The sequence below is a fragment of the Limanda limanda genome, chromosome 2, assembly GCF_963576545.1.
Source record: "Limanda limanda chromosome 2, fLimLim1.1, whole genome shotgun sequence".
Classification (NCBI taxonomy): domain Eukaryota; kingdom Metazoa; phylum Chordata; class Actinopteri; order Pleuronectiformes; family Pleuronectidae; genus Limanda; species Limanda limanda.
Window position 1 is genome coordinate 7,079,183 of NC_083637.1, and position 22,183 is coordinate 7,101,365.

The following is a 22,183-nucleotide window of genomic DNA, read 5'->3' on the forward strand; positions in this document are numbered from 1 at the left end:
CTGCACCTGTGGACCGTGTGGGTGTCTTGGCTGCGCCGTGGAGGCGGTCAGCAGGAGGAGGCACTGATCTTATCCGAAACCTCGGGGTCAGACTTGGCGACCAGGAAGCGGAGTCGACCCCCCCCCAGACGGATCAGATCCACCGCGCTGCACGGGAGGAAGCAGACGGAAGGAAAAAAGAAAGAGTCCGGTTACATGAAACTCAGCAAAGACGGAGGAGCGTCACAGTCTGGGCTCGCAACGATCAATCAGTAATCAATTAACGAGGCTGATGGTAGAGGGCGAAGTTAACTCAATCATAATCTAATATAGTTTAATTAATCTACACTAGGGTTGCAAAATTCCGGGAATATTCAAAGTTGGAAACTTTCCATGGGAATTAACAGGAATTAACAGGAATAACCTAGAAATGTTGTAGGTAATTTATACTAACTGTATTAACCTTGTCATATACAGACATAAATATAAACATTTTGTTTTGTCATAGGCTGATTTGAGCCCTGAGGAAACTTTGGGCACTTGACTATATGCTTCTGCATCGTTGTGTCATTCTTAACATAGGTCTTTGCACAGTATTTGCAAATGTACACAGCCTTTCCTTCTACATTGGATGGGGTGAAATGTCTCCACACATGAGATAGTGCACGTGGCATTGTTCTGTAGAATAAGATGAGAAAAAAGTTTGTAAAAAACACTAATGCAATGCCAGAGATATAAATAGTTAGCCAAACAATTGGAATCGTCTGTAAAAATGATTTACATGATGGATAAATGAATGGAAATAGGCTAGATGAACAGATGAACAATCCTCAATCAGCATGCTAATATAATATATTTCCCCAGTGATATCATTTAAACTTACCTGACTAGTCCTGCACACTACAGCAGGCCTCAATAGCCCTGCTGTAGAGTGAAGGATGCTGGGAGTTATCTGTGCATGTGATGTAAGAATGCACAGTGGAGGGTTGAAACTCAACGTTTCATACATCTTTAAAATAGAGTTTTGAATGATGTTTTTATTGCTCAGCGTTTAATTTGCTTATTTATTTATTTTTCAAAATTCCCGAGCTTAACATCCCATGGAAAGTTTCCGGAAATTTACAGGAAAGTTTCCGCCCCTTTGCAACCCTAATCTCCACAAACAGCCACCACCAGTGGATCCTCCTGTGTTACCTCTGGTAGTCTGCTCCGATCAGACTGGTCCCGTTCACGGCCAGGATGCGATCACCGATCCGCAGGCGGCCGTCGGAGGCAGCCGGCCCGTCGGGGATCAGCGTCCGGATGTAGATGCCTGGAGCGTTGAGAGGAGTGTGCTGCAGGAGGGAGACGTGTTAGCGTGCATCGGAAATCAATCTCTACCACATCGATGGAAGGTGTCTGTTTCTCATCTGCTGGCAGAACCTCAAACATGGTTATCAAGAAGAAACCGTGTCCACCAGCTAATTGTTCCAGCACTAAACACATTTTGTAATAAATAGATAAAGTAGAATAACAGTATATGTTTAAATTTTAACTTGAAACTAAATGTGTACATACAGTATATATCTCTGGCAAGGATGTTGTGATTTCATCTGCATTTGTTTATTAGTTATCAAGTTTATGGAAAACTACTGAACATGGATTATGGAAGGATGTGGTACGTGTCAAGATTGTTTTTTGTATTATTTATTCCTATAATCCTGCATCGGAAATCAATCTCTACCAAATCGATGGAAGATCTCTGTTTCTCATCAGCTGGCAGAACCTCAAACATGGTTATCAAGAAGAAACTGTCCAACGGCTAATTGTTCCAGCACTAAACATATGTTTTAATAAATGGGTAAAGTAGAATAAAAGTTAATGTGTATTTCTTAGTTTTTTTCTTGGAAATAAATGTGTACATACAGTATATATCTCTGGCAAGGATGTTGTGTTTTCATCTGCATTTGTTTGTTTATTAGTTATCAAGTTTATGGAAAACTACCGAACATGGATTATGGAAGGATGTGGTATGTGTCAAGATTGTTTATTTGTATTATTTATTCCTATAATCCTCCATCGGAAATCAATCTCTACCACATCGATGGAAGGTATCTGATTCTCATCAGCTGGCAGAACCTCAAACATGGTTATCAAGAAGAAACTGTGTCCAACATCTAATTGATTCAGCACAATAAATGGATATGGTAGAATAAAAGTATATGTTAATATTATAGTAATTTAAATTTGAAACTTGAAACTAAATGTGTACATACAGTATATACCTCTTGTTTATTAGATATCAAGATTATGGAAAACTACTGAGCATGGATTATGGAAGGATGTGATATGTGTCAAGATTGTTTATTTTGATTAATTAATTTATATTTATAGACAAAAGTGATCCTCTAATCCTGCTAACAGACAAAGGAAAGAAACAAACTCTCATAAGAGGATAGTTGACGATAAATAAATGAGCTGTGTGTGATTTTCTGAATTCCAGTAGAGTTGAAACAGTGAATCACAAAGAGAGAAAGTGTCTGATGAGACTCGGCTACTCACCAGTCCGTCTATGAGTCCCATTCCCAGTCCGTACGGCCCCTTGTCCAGTTCCACTACAAACACCACACACAAGTCATCAGGGAGGGGAGGGACGCCAGGGGAGGATACAGGGAAGGGAAACTCACACCCACTAATACACCCTGCAGAGGACACGCACACCCACATCCACAAAGACACACACACAAACACACACACACAGGGTCTTGCTATGGGGTCGGACAGACAAAAAGAGGTCTCGCTGTGCAGAGGAGACACACACAGATACTGAGACACATGCAGAGGTGCAGCTGCTGAGTTTGACTGACACACACACATGATGACACACTCACTACACTGGAGGAAACGACACAGGTGAGAAATCTCTGGTGCGACCGAGCAAGTATTCAAAACTGCATTTTCTTTGTGGCCACTAGGGGGCAAAAGAACTACAAAACAACCAGATACTGTCTGATCTTATTATGATGTGATTGTAACTAACAGGTTAGAAACAGATGCTAATTAATTACACAAACAACAAACAGGGAATAACTTTTCTAATTGTATCATATCTCTGGATGCGATAGTTGATAATTAGCTTTGATTCTTGCCCTGGTTGGGGGGAAAATAAGGTATTTCATGCAATTTCAACCTTATTCTTGAGTCGCTAAGTTTGATTTTGTGACATTTGATGCTCAGCAGACAGAGAAAAGTGTGTAAATCAGCCCATCTAGTGAAAAACAACAGTGATCAACAGTATTCTGACCATAGAGAATATAAATATAAAGATGGACGACATCATCTCCCCCAAATAAAGAAGCCGAAGCATCTTAATCTCCACCTGGTGGCTGGTTGCAGTATAGGTCATATACCCTGTCTCCTCCGTGTTAGTGGATGGAACGAAAAGGTTTAATTATAGCATCATTTCTGGACCGTGAGAGGAACTGGAAAGAAGTCGTCCATCTTTATTTACAGTCTCTGAGTCTGACTGAATCAAACAGAGAATGTGAATTTTTTGAGAATTAGCTCAAGGAGGCTAAAGAGCTTTGTTGGTGCAGAGGAGGTGATTTAAATTACTCCATTTAATAAACATGGTATTGATGAATGTAGCTTCAGGTGAATTAGAAATACCAAAGACTGTTATTATCATTCATCTATAATGTTTGTCCTGTTATCTTTGCAAATCGCTGAGCAACAGAACCAGTGGGAAAATGACTGTTACACTATCTTTACATCTCTATGATAGAATGTGCTGTTAAGTTTAAGCACCTTATAAACTGGATAATGTACTGATAATATACTGTGTAGAAATACATGGGTTCTGGCCATGATGCGAATCATTAACATTAAACACAGCTTTATTAGTGCTGTTATAAAGTTCAGTGTTTCCCTCTATGATTCATTCATTTGGGGGTTTTAGTGCCACAGTAAACCCCCCCGCCCGGCCTGGTGTCTCCTTAAAATACAAAAACCTTATTCAGTGAGCTTTAAACTTTGGGAGAGCAGAGCTATGGTCTCTCAAATAAATGAATATAAGTGACATATCTGAGTATCAGGGTATAAAGGCCAAGTGGAGGAACATAACTGATTAATGAGATTAAGAGAATAAGTCGGAATATTACAAGAAAAAGTAGTAAATTGACTTTTTTCTCAAAATATTACTTGATTCTCAACATTTTAGAATTGTATTTCTTTAAATTTGGCCCTTGTGCTCCACTGTACTTCCCGTTGTGTTGCTCGTGTGTTGTGTTGTGGACTTCCTGTATGTGTCAGCCTACCCTCCAGTCCGTTGCTGATGAGCCCGTTGCTCTTCTTGCATTCTGCCGCTGACCTGCCGCCGCAGCCGTTAGTCTGAGCGCTGGGGTCTCTGATCGGCCCGAGGACCCCTCCCCCCCCTCCGTCGGGGTACAGCGGGGTGTTGGGGGGGGTCAGGAGGCAGGACGGGTCCGGATTTGCCGGCCGGGGGTGGTGAATCGTCCCGTTCCTCCGGAGGCTGTGTGTGTGTGTCTGGCCCGGGGGTCTGTCCCGGCCTCTCTCCTCTCCCGTCTCCGCCTCGTCACCGGGACCCCCGGAGCGGGGACTGCTGTGGGGGGGGCCCAGCAGCTCCCTCTGTTGTCAGGAAGGAACAGAAAGAGTTTAGAAACCAGTACAAGGTTTTAAAGTTCCTGGGATGCAAAGGAAGCAAAGCAAAAGATATTAATTCCTGTTTTCCATTAATCTATGGATGACTGTTGTTGATCCTATGAACAAAAAGTTTTATTTCTCGATACAAAACCTCAATGAGTTTGATTGATTAATCATTTGACAGACAAATCCCATCACTGATTTACACCTGAGCAATATCTGTTTCTGTATGTGTGTTTCTCTATATGTGTTTCTGTATATGTTTACATATGAGGGTGCAGTAACACTCGGGATTATGGTCTAGTCGGCCGTTCCCACTAATTAGACAGCCTAGAGACTAATCAGATTAACCATGATTTAACCATGTCTAGGTTTCTGTGAGTGTGTGTCTGTGTGTGTGTGTGTGCGTCTGAGGATTTTTTGTCTTTCATTTATGGGATTATGAGGAACTCCTCAACAGCCACAGCTGCTGAGGCACGTGGCCTGGATTACCGCTAGGTGTGTGTATTTCACAGTATGCTGCGTGTGTGTGTGCACGTGAGTCTTGTGACCTGGACGTCGGGCCAGTCGGCCGTGTTGGTTCCGTTGGAGTGTGTGTGCACGCTGGGGGGGTGCGGCTGCGTCTTGGTGCGTAACCCCCACAGGTAGTGGCGGATGTAGAGCAGCTGCCTGTAGATGCTGTCTTCCACACACTCGCTATCCAGGTCCACTCGGAACCCGGCGCTGGGCAGCACGATGGGAGGGTGGTTCTCGAAGCTCTCCAGGAGGTCCACTGAACACACAACCACACACAAACACACACACACAAACACAGATGTTAAAACAAGTACACACACACACAAACTCTTGAATACACATATACATCATTAAAAGCTGATCCAGGATTGCTTCACCTGCTCCATCAGCCTCTTACTCTCTGTTTTGCATTTTTTGCACACACATACAAAAAAATAAACTAAAACTTGATACACACACACACACACACACACTCACACACACACACACACACACACACACACACACACACACACACACACACACACACACACACTCACACACAACTCTTACATATTCTGCCAACTCCTTCATGACTCCACAGACATTGTCTAAATTAAAGGTTGCTTTTGGCTGCTTGTTTGTAAATTGTCACGTGTGTAGTCTTGAAGTAAGTGAATTCTGTGTTTCTGCAGATTTCAACGAGTTAAATTTAAGAATTTTTTAAGACCATAATGAATAAAATGTTACATTTGTGTCAAGTACAAAAGATTTGAAGGAATATCAGAGTTCCAGAGTTGTTGTTTCGCATCTTTTTAGGTTACTTACGGTAATCTGGGTCACATGGGGTTGGTGATGGAGGCATTAGTTATATCACGTGTTCACTGGTTGGTTGTGAATGAAGGTAAAGGGGGGGATGGGGGGGAGCTATGATTGCTCTGATGATCGCTCTTTATGAACTTTGAGAGCTTTGGATGTTTCTGATGCAGTGAAGCCTCAAGTTTTACGGTAATAACACATGTTGGAGATTTTTTAAATGTATTAACCAACTAGTGGGTCGAGAAGGTTTGTCTTTACCCACTGGACAAAATTATACGACAAGGGCTTTATATGAACTCATCACATTCATTCACGTACCTGTTCTGTAAATGTAGGCCTCGTCCTCGCTGCTCGGCTGCCAGATTGGGACCGGGCCGATCTCTGCTGTGAGCTGGTACTGGGTGAGAATCCTGTGCAGCTGAACTGGTTTCAGAGACGGATGCTCACTGGACAACGCTCTCCAGCTCAGCTGCAGAGCGAGAGGGAATCAAACAGAGGAGAAAATGTATTTAATAATCAATCCTTTTGTAATACAATTAAGCAATTAAGGGAGGCGAGACAATATGTGGGCAGTCACAAGATGTTACTGAACAATAACCATCAGTAGCTGTTGGCTGAGTAAACTAATAAATATGGTAAACTTTATCTTTATTTTAAAGTATTAGTATGTATTGGTATTAGTTTTTGTATACCAATTTAGTATGTCAAGATCCATGCATTATGTGTGACACGTTGACGTATATTTGGCCTTAAATGACCGTTTTCTGTATTTACATTGGAAAATCAACCAGAATTTTTATTACCTATCTACAATGTAATCCTCTATTCGATTGTATGTGCCTGTGTGTGGTGAGTGTGTGTGTGTTGTGTGTGTGTCTGTGTGTGTGTGTGTGTTACCTGTTTGAGCTGTTGTGGGGATGTGGCCAGTATGGACACCGTGCTGGTGAGTTTGGTGAAGAACTTGTCGGCCAGATGTCCCAGACTGGATCTGCTCGCCCACTCCATGACCATTCGCAAACACGCCTGAATCTGCAGCACCTTGGAGCGCTGGAACCAACCCCGGGAGGGACCTACACACAGACACACACACACACAAAAACACACACATTTAGTCTAGTCTTAAGAAGGGGAGAACTGAACGATCGACTGTACCATGGATCGCACAATCACCCTTTCGTGTCTCAGCATTTTAAAAGAGCTGCTGTGTTTCTGTGCTTGTTCATGTTCGCACGGTGCTGTAACAGAGCCGTTCATTTCTCATTAAGTCAATATTCGATGAAACAACAGCAGCGGCCACCAGCTGCTTCTCCTCTCAGAATACCAATGGAGCGATGCAGAGGAGCTCAGTGGACCGGGTTTGTGTTTTTCCCTCTGCCTCATCCCTTCTTTCTCTGCAGCCCATGGAGGAGCTCAGAGAAGTTTGGTGAGAAGTTAAGCAGTTCCTCCAAATCTAGCATCTGTCATAGTGTCATTACCTCACTGTGGCTGTAATGCCTTTTTAAGCTTTGTGAAATTACCCCCCCTCAGCTCAGGCCTCTGATGGGCTTTGGTACAAACAATGACAAACAACTGGACATTTTTTATTATCTCAAAGAGAAGAGACTCACAAGCTCTCTGATTGGTAACAGAGACCCTACATTTATTTTTCAAGGCTCTGTTTTGGTGCAAAGACGTTGATCCTCAGAGGACACTCCCTCAAATCTGTCATCCAATCCTGAGGCATCATCTGCATATGACAAGCCAGGTTATATCCAATCAGAGAGCAAGTTACATGCATCGGCTTATCAGCATTGTTGTATTGTTTTACCTAATATTACCAACGCATGGTCGTGATTCCATTGATTGAATTACTCAGCAAATCAAAAAGCTATTGCTCACACACGGACAAAGATACTAGAAAATGCTCTTCAAAATATGTTCAAAAAGATTCGCATCAGGATGGATTTTTTGTGAAATTAGAAGCTATCGTTTGGAAAGACTGAAAAAAGTGGATTGATAACAAAACCTGATGTTTTACGTTGTAATCAATTTGTTTTGTCTTTACCTCACAGACATGTTGTGTTTGTTTTTTCCTACTTTCTACTTCTTCTACAAAGTATGAATCAGAAGAGAACGAATAAAACTGAACAGATCAGTCAATGCCATCTTCTGGTACTTGATAGTTCATCTTGTACTTTAGATGAATTGAATCGGTCGGCACCAAATCAAAATCTGTAAAGTTTGATGTCCAGATTGACACTTCAGACAGATGATAAACTGGCAGCTCACACATAACCATTCAAATATTCTGCCATATGTTTTGGATGCACACACACACACACACACACACACACACCCTCTGTAATAGGCTTATGTCTAGGCATACAGTAATCTGCGTGTGAGGCATCGCAAACAGACGAGACATCACTTAACCCCTTAGCACAGGTGTCATAATGCTTCATAGCAGCTGGTTTCACGAAAACACACTCACCTTTAAACACATGCACTCGCAAAACCAGCAGAGCGACAAACACAAGCTGGTTCCCACTGACGACCGTTGATGCCATCGATTTTAAATAACGCTCTTTACATATTCTCTAGTGAATTATAGAGATCTTGATATTTACACTTGGTCAAGCCGAGTGATTTGGACGCACACTCACAAACCAGCAGAACCAGAAACAGTGTTGATTTGCCAAATTATATCATGAGTTTCAGTTATTTAATCGCTTTTATGAATTCATTAAAAATCGTATTCTTAGCTAATCAGACCAACAGATGGATAAAGGTCAATTGTCAGTCTGTGTGCGTGTGTGTGTATGCGTGTGTGTGTGTGTGTGTATGTGTGTATTTGTGTGTGTGAGACAGAGAGCGCCAGAGAGAGAGAGAGAAAGAGAGAGAGAGAGAGAGAGAGAGAGAGAGAGAGAGAGAGAGAGAGAGAGAGAGAGAGAGAGAGAGAGAGAGAGAGAGAGAGAGTGGAGCCAGAAGATGCTGAGACAATCAGTTTACTGCACACATCTCTAAAATGAAATAAGGTTTTACTCAATTGTGAGGCTAAATAAAATAGAAAATCAATATGTGGCCGTCAGTGTTGATACTTGGGAAGGGCACAAATAAATCAGTGTATGGGAAACACTGAAAAGTGGAGGAATAATTTCTGTTTATTACGAGTCAGAGGACGTGAGGTGAGCAGACGGTCCCAGGAGACATTCAGGAGGACGTGTCCACATGTGTCCCTGTTAACCTCCGACTGTCTCACGCTGACCGGATCTCAAATGCATCCTCAGCATCTTCGGTGCATTCGTTCTTGACCTTGGAGTTTTCAATCTGTGATCAGATCGCTGAGGAGGTCTGACCCTGAGCAGAGGTCAGCGTTCAGCAGAGGTGTGAACGCACCTGAATGCCTCCTGAGATTCAAAATGAACCAAATGTGTTTTTACTCTTCTCAGTGACCACACGCTGACCGACTTATAATAATCTGCACTTTTCTTTAAATCGTTCTTCACAACAGCGTCATGAGATCCATTCAGTGACGCACTTTATTACCAGGTGTGAAATGACGTGATGTCCAGATCTAAACATCAGCGTCACCTTCTGCAACCTCCCGCCACTGTTACCATGGACACCATTAGCAGAGAAATATCAATGGGCGACCCGAAAAAAAAAAACGGGGAGCGAAGGAGAGAGAATAATAAAGCCAGACGGCGGGAGAGAGAGAGGGAGAGGAGGAGGTAGGGTGGGTTGGGGGGAGCCTCTGCATGAATATAAAGGTATTTCTCCTTCTCCCTTTGCCAGACATGTGATCTCTCCTGTCTGCAGCGGCTAATGAAGACATATGGTGTGTGCGTGACTCTATACGAGTGTGTGTGTGTTTGCGTATGTGTGTGTAGGTGGAGAGGTTGAAAGTGACGGAGGAGTCCGACACGTTGACGTATATATATTTGGCCTTAAATGACCGTTTTCTGTATTTAGACGCAGTAATAGACGATTAGCAAAGTCATCACAACGACTGGACGACCTTCCAGCCCTTTGACCTTCACTCTGCCCTTTCCTGCCCCGCCCCTTCTCCTCTCTTTCCCTCCATCCAATCGTACATCTACTCTCCTTCGCCCTTACCCCCTGATGGCCAGATGGAAGGAAGGAAGGCGAAGAGGAGGAGGAGGAGGAGGAGGAGACACAGAAGGCAGATAGGCGAAGGGCATTGAGGACAAACCCGGGTTGGTCTCTGTCAAAATGCTGACAAGGACACAAGGACTCACGGGTTCTCTCTCTCTCTCTCTCTCTCTCTCTCTCTGTCACACACACTAACAACTGTACAAATCCTCAGGGAGGTCAAATGGAAGCGAGAGTGAGTGTGCGTGTGCTTTTTATTCCCCCCGCCCCCCCGTACCTTTGTCCATTAGCTGGTTAAACAGAGACACGTTGGAGAAGAAGAAGAGGTAAGCAAACATCTGAGCCTGGATCTCTGGGTGGACGTCGTAACCGTGCAGAAGCTCCTGGGCATTCTGCAACACCTGCACACACACACACACACAAAGAAATACTGTTGTGAAAAATACAGTAATAAATACAGTACATCCATGTGTCAATGTCATATTTTGGCTTTTGTCTTGTATTCTGTATCAGCTTGTTCCATTTCCACAGCGGCCAAGACGTCTCACACAAGCACATCGATGGAAAACAAGTGTAAGAGCAACAACACAACTGCAAAAGCAACTCAGCACATTTCTTTGTCAACATCCATTGACGCCTACTTTCTCTGTGGTTGTGTCTCTGTTGTGTGGCTTTTGCAGTTGTGTTGTGGCTTTTGCAGTTGTAGCTTTTCTAATTGTGTGAAGAGCAACAAATACTCGGGATTGAAAAGTATTAACCAGATAATTTGTGACCAATTTCTTGAATGAATTACTAATTATTATGACTATTATCAGAGTTGCAGCCGGTTCATTTTCTATCAGTCTGTCAAATGATAAAGTAACAAATAAAAACTGCCCCAAATTCAAGTACAGAAATAAGACGTGTCCTTACCTGCAGGACCCTGCGTATCGGTTCAGGAAACCCTACACCTCCTTTCCAGCACGGCTCAGAGCTGTCGACCGGGAATGGATTACAGTCTAACAAACCTGGCAACACTACATAAAGAGCCTGGAAACACACACACACACACACACACACACACACACACACACACACACACACACACACACACACACAGAGATACGTTTGGTGATGGAAGCGATCTGAAATTGCAGAATAGCTTCTAATTTAATCATATTCTTACCTCATCTAGTCATAAATTGAGAGAGAGAGAGTGTGTGTGTGTGTATGTGTGTGTGTGTGTGTGTGTGAGAGAGAGTGTGTACCAACTCAATCAGGGCCACAGCTTGAATTATTATTCATGTACCTTGGCTCAAAAAACGAGAGATAAGATCTTGATCATTAAGAAGATGACACCGTTGTCGCGGTGACGGATTACCTTGGTGATATAGTAGACACATTGCTGGAAAGTGTACATGATCACTTCTTCCAGGATGGTCATCGCCTCCTCATTGGCTGATATGGTCGCAGACAGCAGGGACTCCTTTGACCCTGGACACAGATAGAGCCACACTTCAGAGTTACTCACTGGGAGAGAGGGAGTGTTGCATCTGTATCAGTGTCGAGTGTGCTTCACTGTGAGTAATGACTCCTCAGCCAAGTTGTTTCCAAGCTCATCATTCAGACCTTGTGTGTGTGTGTCGGTGTGTGTGTGTGTGTACCTTGCAGTGTCTCGATGCTGTGTGTGTACGCTGGAACTCTTTGCTGTATAAAATAGAGGATCTCGATGGAGTTGGACATCCAGAAGAAGATGATCTGCAGGTCTGGGATCAGGTCTGAGATGCTGAGCAGGGACAGGGAGGACGGGTCCTGGCTACATGGACACACACACACACACACATATGTTCACACACATGTTCACACACAGTTTAGTAGACATCGACATGCAGAGTACAAAAATGGTACATGAGCACACACGATGCTCTCTGTCTTTCCAGCACAAGTTGGAAAGCAATACTCACTGCTGAGCTTGCTTCTGAGCCAGCTCCTTTGTCTTCTCCTGAAAGGCACACACACACACACACACACACACACACACACACACACACACACACACACACACACACACACACACACACACACACACACACAGACACACACAGAGAGCAATTAAGTCTTCATTAAACTTTCAGGATGTGCGTAGGAGAACCTTAGCTGCAGAGAGAAATGCAGTACCACTATCATATTTACCAAACCGTGTATGCTCACAGTGAGACACGTTGATAATTACCTTGTGCCCTGTTGACCTGGATATAATAACAATAATTATTAAACAACGAAAGCCCCTGACGCATATTTTAAGAAGCTAGAAAACATTTGACCTTGATAGGGTAGACAAGCTTTTCGTTAGAGTTTCCAGCCTTGTTTAGTACAAGTGGGCCAATCTGAGACAAGAGAACACTCCTATACACATTTTATATATTTTTGAAATAGAAAACCCTTGGCACTTATTTAATAATAAAAAAAACACCCACCTCCCCTGTCATATTCTAGTCCGAGAAGATTGTGTGTGTGTGTGTGTGTGTGTGTGTGTGTGTGTGTGTGTGTCTGTAACACAGTACAATCCAGGTGAAATACAACCCTGTCACGTCTTCACCTGACCTGACACAGTTTCCCTCCACGTGAGGTCATCTTAATCAGAGACCACGGAGACAGACAGACAGACAGACAGACAGACAGACAGACAGACAGACAGACAGACAGACAGACAGACAGACAGACAGACAGACAGACAGACAGACAGACAGACAGACAGACAGACAGACAGACAGACAGACAGACAGACAGACAGACAGACAGACAGACAGACAGACAGACAGACAGACAGACAGACAGACAGACAGACAGACAGACAGACAGACAGACAGACAGACAGACAGACAGACAGACAGACAGACAGACAGACAGACAGACAGACAGACAGACAGACAGACAGACAGACAGACAGACAGACAGACAGACAGACAGACAGACAGACAGACAGACAGACAGACAGACAGACAGACAGACAGACAGACAGACAGACAGACAGACAGACAGACAGACAGACAGACAGACAGACAGACAGACAGACAGACAGACAGACAGACAGACAGACAGACAGACAGACAGACAGACAGACAGACAGACAGACAGACAGACAGACAGACAGACAGACAGACAGACAGACAGACAGACAGACAGACAGACAGACAGACAGACAGACAGACAGACAGACAGACAGACAGACAGACAGACAGACAGACAGACAGTCAACTGACCCATGCGATGGTCTGGATTCGCCGGACGATCTTGAGCAGCAGTTTCCCGAAGCTCCCAGGAGGGAAGGTGGAGGCGGAGTGTTGTATGCAGAGACACAGCAGGTAGGCTGGTGTCAGCTTGTGGTCGTCTCCTGAGAGAAACACAATGATTCAAAACTTGGTTGATCCCAGTTATGATAATTATGCGTTGTCATTTTCCTTTAGCGGCTTGTATCTAGTCCTGCAGCTTGGAGTGTTTTTATAAGCACAGGCTTCACTGGCACTATTCTCTAGTCAAGACCAGTATCGTGAGTAACACACTGATACTGGAAAGATATGTTGGTTTTTGAATGTAAGTTTCAAATGGATCGATTCTATATTCACTGTTTCATATATGTACCTTTTGAGAGTAAAACGTTGATGAATGAAATGAGAATCTTACTCTTAGGGAACAGACATTGGTTAATGCCTTTTTTAACATTTTTTTCCTCATCTCCCTCTCACATTTCAATATTTAGTGTTGGACCGTTCCCGTATCCCTGTGTGATGAATTCTACCTGACGAAAATAAAGCCTGACAACCTCATTCCAGCACTCATTTCTACATCTGCAAAGGAGGTTATGTTTTCACCCCCTGTGTTAGCAAGATTAGACAAAAACCACTGAAGGATCTGGGAGGAACCCATTAAGACCAGTGGACGGATCCAGAGATTATTTTCCACTTACTTTTTCTTTTAAGTTTTTTCAACATTCTCACCAATTTACCAGGGAAAATGTATGGGTGTGAATAATTCAAACAGAGTGATAACTATGTGTGTGTGAAAATAAACTGTTGAGCCTTGTTGGAGGTTTTCACTCGACTGAGTCCGATTGTGTTGTTCTATCACTCATGTAATAGGCCTAGATTTCAAAATAAAAGTACATCTAATATAATTCAGCCCAAATTAACACAATAAGATTCTGAACAGCACACAGACAATGTAAATGAGTGACTGGTGAGACGGTGGGTAAAGAAACTGGGGTTCAATCGCAGAGAGTGGCTTTAAAACATCCTGATCCGGAAAACATGCAAACTATTGGGTCTGGATATTCTCTGGACTTTCACATATGAACAATGCACCTCCTCTTTAATGTCGTGGCAGCAGGAATGTTAGAAAATGATATCTGAAATATTCTATATCTATTAGAGGTGAAAATATAATGTTTTTGTAATTTGAGCGAAACGGTCTATTAAAGTCACATTTTCAATATTCTTTAATATATCAGAGCACTCACCTCCAGGTTCAATTAGACCCACAATTCTGCTCAACAGCTGGTCTTCATGAGCCTGGTCAAACTCCAGTTGTAGCCTCCTTTTCTGACCTCTTCCTCCCACTCCCACTCCCTGTCCTCCTCCTCCTCCTCCTCCTCCTCCTCCTCCTCCTCCTCCTCCTCCTCCTCCTCCTCCTCCTCCTCCTCCTCCTCCTCCTCCTCCTCCTCCTCCACCTCCTCCACCTCCTCCTCCTCCTTCCACTCCCGACACACTGAGGGGTCCTCCTGCTGTTGTCCCCACGCTGCGGGGTTTCACCAGGTGAGGTTTGAAGCTGCGTCTGACGGCCGGAGCGCTCGACACGTTCGCTGCTCTGTCCTTCAGCACCGAACCACACATCTTACAGGTCTGGGCCCCGCCCTCTCCCTCCTCCAGGCCGGCATCGTAAAGCTGTCCCAGGGTGCGGAGGCGTGCCAAGGTCTGAGCAGGCAGAGGCTTAGCGCCCGTAGGGTCCTTGTACAAGAAGATGTAATGCGATCCGAACGAGAGGAGGTCACCGTGTCGCAGCGTGGTGGAACGCTCGCAGCGGGAGAAGTTCACCAGGACGGTGGCGTGGAGGACGGGCTCCACGGCAACACAGGAGCGCTGGTTCTCCGCCAGCTCGTCCCCCTTGTTGTTGTTGGCATGGCGACGGGGTGCGGGGACTCTGCGCAGGCGGCAGTGGAGAGGGAGGATGTCGGGAGAGAAGAGGCAGATGTTGGGCCGAGCCGACGGAGTCTCCTGGCCGACTGTGTGCTGCTCTCGGTTCAGCAGGTAAACCAGACAGTCCTGCAACACATCACACGGTTAATGTCACGATAGGATCGGACGTCTGGTGCAAAAACACAGTTTCTACTGTGGTATATTTTAGCTAATAACTCTTTTAACATGGTCATAAACCACGATGACATGTTATCATCTTCGGTGTGTTGATTCTCAAATTCTCACACTCGTTTAACACTATCCCAGATGGTATGGAATGTATGCGTTAACCCTCTCCCCCAGAGAATACTCTTTGACCTTTACCATGAAGACGCCTCATACTACAAGATACTAAACATGCCCTTATTTAGACTGAAGGCCCTGTTTTGTGATGTAATGTTATCTCTAGTTTTGGGGTCCCACCTCCCACCTATAAAACTTCTTGCCCTGCAGGGAGAAGACAGACTTCACTATTTGGCCTGGGTGATTTCTCCGAGTTCTAGAGCTCGTCTTGACCTGTACTGCTGTTGTGTAATAAACATCATTGTACTTGTAAGTACTGGGTCCGCGGTCCTTTACTTCATCATCAAACTTCTACAACCACATCAACCTCTCGGCCGACCAGATTATACTTCACTACTGTCTTCACCTGGCGATTGTATCCCTGCAGCAGGAGGAGATGTGGCGACTGGTAGAGCGAGTGCCTCCCCTCCTCCTTCCTCCGGCCGCTGGAGGCCAAGTCACGCTCTCGGGCTCTTAACGGCCCGGGCAGAGTCGAGTAATAACGTTTGGGTTCATCTCCGACTCCCAGCTGAAAACACACACACACACAAACACACACACACACAGAAAGCGTTCAGGCCTTGAGCCGGGATGATAACAGCCCCATTCATAATAACAATCACTCATCCCCACTAAGCTTCTGTGGGAGTCCCCACCTGGTTGAGGCTGGTTTCACTGAGGCTGCGGCAGAGGGAGGAGTTGCTGGACCGGGGGAGTGTCAGCGTCCCCTTCGCCCGGTTCCTCTGGAGCTTACGAGCCTGGGCGTTGATGTCTACAGGGGGGGGGAGAGGAACAGGAAAGAAGGAGGGAGGGAGAGGGAGGGAGGGAGGCAAGAGGAGGGGACAGGTGGAGAGTAATAAGAAGCAAAAGGAAGAGATGGAGCAGGAAAAAAGTTGAGGACACAAAGGAAAAAACCGTGAGATGCAGTGTTGACACGTTGGACTCATGAGTGAATTCAGGACAAAGTGTCTTCATGCGTGAGGGGGGGGAGACTGAGTGTAACCAGTGGGATGAAGTGATGGATGGAACAGTGACCATGATGAGACGTGACCCCAGAAGCTCCTCATGGTTTGAACTTGAGGGTTTTGAGGCCATGCAATGTCTCACACACACACACACACACACACACACACACACACACACACAGAGACTGGTTGAATCGTTGGTAATGGGAGGGGGTGCTGGTGACAAACGCAGGTAAAGGTGGTCTCCATGGCAATGACTGACAGCCACCCTACCTGAGACCAGTCCCCACCTTTAGAGCTGGATTGTACCACTCGACCACACCGTAGGGGGGAGCTCCTGTGTTTGCCAAGTCCGGACCGACCCATTAGAGCCGCCAGGAATTGGGGGGTTTTGGGCCCTGGAGCAGGGTGGGAGGGGTTAGGAGGTGGAGAAAACACCCTCCTCTCCAAAACACCAAGCAAAGCAGAGAATAACCCCCATAGAAACACACACACACACACACACAATCCGCACACCTCGACACGGGTGTGCACTGTGGAGCAGAAAGGGTCGGTGGTGTTTCTATGGAGTCACATCACCAGTTAGAGGAAGAGATACACAGTTAAAGGTGTGAACAACAGGATTTTCCTTCCATTATATAATTGTCAAATCAACAAACTAATATCTCTGTTGTGGGTTTTTGTGTTGAGTCCAATTCACTTGCTTTTTGTCTTCACAGAATTTGCCGTGTTCACATATTCATTGAAAGTCCTGTAGACCTTTAAAAGTGCCATCTCATTGTTAAAAAAAAATGTAGAAGAAACACAATTCACACATGCACATGCACACTCACACATTCCCCAGAGGGAAAAATATATAAAAGAAGGAAAGAGAGAAACAAAGGGAATCTCGAGGTTTGTGAGGTTTTCAACACTTCAACACAATAGAGGAAGGGTTAGTGTGGAAATGATATGTGTGTATTAGTTAAAGCGGTTTTATCCCAGAAGGCACTTTTGGTGGATGTTTTCAAATGGTAAATGAAAATAAAGAATAAGCTGCAAATATGATTGCTCTATTTTTAAGCACAGTAAATATGAGAGAATGTTTTTTAAAAGAAAAAGATTTGGGCTGGTGGTTATCTATATTTGACATATGATAAACAAACATAAGTGAAAATACCAAAACCAACAAGGAATCTGTGTGTGTGTGTGTGTGTGTGTGTGTGTGTGTGTGTGTGTGTGTGTGTGTGTGTGTGTGTGTGTGTGTGTGTGTGTGTGTGTGTGTGTGTGTGTGTTAAAAATACATCAGTAAGTCACAGTGTTAAGCCGGCTGTTGTGTTCCTTCACTACAATGAAAACTGCAGTTTATTTTGAGCCAATCCCAACATTCTCCATCCTGCCCTAAATACCTAAACTGCAAAAGGCCAATCTCCAAATAATTCAGAATTAACTGCTTTGGGAGGTTTTTGTTGAAAACTGCAGGAAGAAGAAACATTAAAAACAAGGAAACACGAACAAGATCAGGATGGAAATGTTTGTCGATGTCATTTACTACCCGAGGAAGGTTGCGTTGGTCTGACTCGATGTGTTTTCACTTCACTGGACGTTAAAGTCAAGCTTTGTGTACCTGCGTGATTTATTTGCCAAGTCCGTTTCCACTGCACTTGCACTTTGCAACTTTTTTTTGCAATAATTGGACTTTTTTCTGGAGGTTGAGGAAGATGCTTGTACTGAGGATTGTGGTGATGATGATATTTGCTGCATGAATACATTGATAGTAGGTAGTTTGCTGCTAGCAGGGCTATTGAGGCCTGCTGTAGTGTGCAGGACTAGTCTGATAAGTTTCGATGATATTACTGGGGAAAATATATTAGCATGCTGATTGAGGATTGTTCATTTGTTCATCTAGCTTATTTCCATCCATTTATCCATCAATTGTAAAATATTTTTACAGACTATTCCAATTGTTTGGCTAACTATTTATATCTCTGGCATTGCATTAGTGTTTTTTTACAAAGTTTTTTCTCATCTTATTCTACAGAACAATGCAACGTGCACTATCTCATGTGTGGAGTCATTTCACCCCATCCAATGTAGAAGGAAAGGCTGTGTACATTTGCAAATACTGTGCAAAGACCTATGTTAAGAATGACACAACGATGCAGAAGCATATAGTCAAGTGCCCAAAGTTTCCTCAGGGCTCAAATCAGCCTATGACAAAACAAAATGTTTATATTTATGTCTGTATATGACAAGGTAAATACAGTTAGTATAAATTACCCACAACATTTCCAGTTTATTCCCGTTAATTCCCGTTAATTCCCATGGAAAGTTTCCAACTTTGAATATTCCCGGAATTTTGCAACCCTTTCTGCATCACACGTTTCCTGGGTTTCCTGGGATTTGTTGACCATTAGAAATATGTACACAACCACCAGCCTTATGCTCTCAGGGTCTCATGCTTGTCTTCTCTGCCGTCTGAACATACAGCTGGACGGCACCACGCTGAAGAACAGTGAGGGAGACTGCTGACTGACTCTGGCTTCCATAGAAGTTGACATAGCAACCAGTAAACCCTGGCATGCCTCATGAGACATTATGTGCTGCTGCAAAGTGCTATCTCTGACTGTGAGGCTGGAAATACTCTGAATCTCTCTGAACACGACTGTGCACCAACTGGATGCTTGAGAATTGCTTGGGCAGGATGCACAGGGATGAGTGTTTGCACGTGTGTGTCTGTGTGTGTGTGTGTGTGTGTGTGTGTGTGTGTGTGTGTGTGTGTGTGTGTGTGTGTGTGTGTGTGTGTGTGTGTGTGTGTGTGTGTGTGTGTGTGTAGCTGGAATCAATCAGTAAATTACAAATAAAGGTCATTGCATGATAGACATAGATTCATATATACTGCATTGCAGATGTTAAGACACAACAGCTGTTTTCCTGAGTGTCAATCCGATTTGTTTCCATGTTATCTATTGAAGTTTATATCAGTCAGTCTCTCGTGGTAACTTAAAAAAATCCCTTGACAATACACAGTTGAGGTTTGAGCCAGAACATTGTAGTAGAAATGTGTCATTCATGAAAACAGCAACACAAATCCACACCTCCGGTTTCCATAGGATTCAGCTTTCACTCGATCAATCGACCAGCTGTCCATGCAATTCTACTGCACTGTGTGAGGGTGTGTGTGTGTGTGTGTGTGTCTGTGTGTTAATTGCAGATGACAGTGTGTGTGCGTGTGTGTGTAAAAGAATCTGAGAGGAGACAATGTCTTCACAGGAGAGCAGCTCCATTTAAAACAAACACTGGTAGTCTTACAGAAATAACATCTAGAAGATAATAACCGACAAAAGTCTTATTCTGCATCACACACACACACACACACACACACACACACACTCACACACACACACACACACACACTCACACTCACACACACTCTGCAGAGGAGTTAACGAGATGTGCTTTTCTGCTGAGTTTGACATGTTAAGAAAGGACGGGTTGTAGACCAGCTGCTGTGTGTGTGTGTGCACAGCTTGGTATGTGTGTCCCTTGTCTGTCTGACGAGTGTGTATTCCCTGTTTGTGTTTACGTGTGTCTCTGTTTGTGTGTGTCCTCACCAGCAGTGATGGTGTCCTTCTCCTTGGCGCTGAGCTCCTCCACCTCTGCTCTCCGGCGCAGCTCGAACCTGCGAGCGTGTCCTTCTCGGGGTTTCCACAGCTCCTGGAGCAGCAGCGGCTTCTCGTTGTCTCCCAGAGCACGCAGGCACTCAGTCCGCCACCCGCCGCCCCCTATCCCGCCCCCCCCTATCACACTCCCCCCTATCACACCCCCACCCATCACACTTCCCTCTATCTCACATCCCCCTTCCAAATGTCCGATCACGTCGCACAGGACGTACGTGTGGGCGGCCGCCTTGTTGAGCGAGTAGCGTTCCAGCGCCTCTTTGACCAGCTCCTGTGCGCTGGAGCGTGGCGTGGCCAGGACGCTCTTGTAGTTGGCACCGGCACAGATTTCATCTCCGAAAATCTTCAGCACCCCGGGGGCCGAGCTCTGCGTTGAGAGTTCGGCCGGGTCGTCGGCGGGTCGCTCGGGGGGCTCGGTCGTGGAGCGCCGGTCGCCCCGGGTGTTGGTTCCAGTTTCTGCAGCAACGCGGTCCCGGTAGCTCAGAGTCCGGTACAGCACCTGGAAGAGAAGAGACAGACAACAATGGACGTCCTGCAGGGCCAGAGGGTCACAGAGATCGTGTACAGGACATGCTTCACGTGTAGTTAAGGGTCAGATCACGGATTGGGCGTTCGACCATGAGGAGCTGCTGAGGATGGCAGGGTATATGCAGCAATCCTGAGATTAAATTCAATACTTTTCAAGACCTTTTTCAAGACCCTTCCAATATTTTTCAAGACCCCAGCGCCACTAGGAGCTGTAACCGGTTACATCGACATATAGTGGAATCCATCTGGATGCTGGATCATGATCTTGCTGGCTGCTGACCAGAGACTATGATTGCAGCAGGACTGGTTGACATAGAGTATTGAAGCTATCCTTCAAAATGTTTACCCTCATCAATGCTGCTAAAACTTTAATCCCGATGATGTTTTCCTACACTTGACATCTAATGCACTTCTGTCCGTCCTGGGAGACGGATCCTCACATGTGTCTCTCTGAGGTTTCTACGTATTTTTACCTGTTAAAAGGGTTTTTAGTAGTTTTTCCTGACTCTTGCTGAGGGTTAAGGACAGAGGATGTCACACCATGTTAAAGCCCTATGAGACAAACTGTGATTTGTGAATATGGGTATACAAATAAAATTTGGAGATGAATAACATTTCAATTTTAGTTTTCATAGTGCTTAAAAACTACACGTTAACCAGAATAAGAATCTATAGACATGCTAATGAGCTAAGTGCTAACATCAGCATGCAAACATACTCAATGTTTAACAGGTATTTAGTCAACTTGATAAAGTAAAGTAAAGTTCCAGGTGATTGTGACAGATCCCCAGTGTTCTCACGGTTCATCCCGAGAGGAACAAACAGACGTTTCATTCACAACCACGGGAACATGAATGTCAGCAGGATTAATTTTAATTAATGCAAATCTCAACCAAAGTTCATGGCCAACCGTCCAAAAGCTGCTCACACACTTCGGTCCAAAATGGTGCTGACTGACCAACAATCCCTCAAATTAAACACAAATGCACACACATTCATCTACAGGGATACATTTCCCTAAAGTAAAGAATAGTGACCTGTTAAAAAACATATTTAGATATAGTGCAGAGCCAGGCAGTTCAATAAATACAGTATTAACTAGTTACTGGTGTTTGTTTACTACATTTATTTTGACCTTTATTCAGCTGGGTGTTCTCTTGAGAGTGACGGTTTGTGTGTGTGTGTGTGTGTGTGTGTGTGTGTGTGTGTGTGTGTGTGTGTGTGTGTGTGTGTGTGTGTGTGTGTGTGTGTGTGTGTACCTGAGTGAAGGTCCTGCTCTGGCGCTTCAGGCGACTCTTGGACGGCAGGGACATGCTCGCCCCAGAGGAAGAACCGTAGAACATGATGCTGCTGTCGGTTCCACACACACTTTACAACTGGTGAGTGAGAAAAACACATTTACAGGTTTCGTTTGAAACCCACAGCACAGGTTTCAATATCTACAGAGGTTTAAAGCCCACATGTACGTGAATGAAAGGAAATACACAAAGTACCTTGATGCAGTCACTTCTAT

The 22,183-nt window shown here is 44.5% G+C and overlaps 1 protein-coding gene across 1 annotated transcript; it reads right to left on the minus strand.

Annotated features, from left to right (window-relative positions):
* Positions 1–47: 47 nt before the first annotated feature.
* radil (Ras association and DIL domains) lies at positions 48–22,013 on the minus strand. The gene is made up of 21 exons (XM_061087633.1): positions 21,930–22,013; positions 20,317–20,641; positions 20,077–20,247; positions 16,774–16,881; positions 16,175–16,290; positions 15,886–16,047; positions 14,771–15,323; positions 14,522–14,626; positions 13,269–13,399; positions 11,970–12,007; positions 11,670–11,821; positions 11,387–11,499; positions 10,939–11,055; positions 10,304–10,427; positions 6,832–7,004; positions 6,253–6,403; positions 5,172–5,392; positions 4,275–4,605; positions 2,521–2,660; positions 1,174–1,313; positions 48–147 (listed from the first exon to the last, which is right to left on the minus strand). Exons 1-21 carry the CDS (start codon positions 22,011–22,013, stop codon positions 48–50), a joined length of 3,555 nt encoding a protein of 1,184 aa, XP_060943616.1.
* Positions 22,014–22,183: the final 170 nt, after the last annotated feature.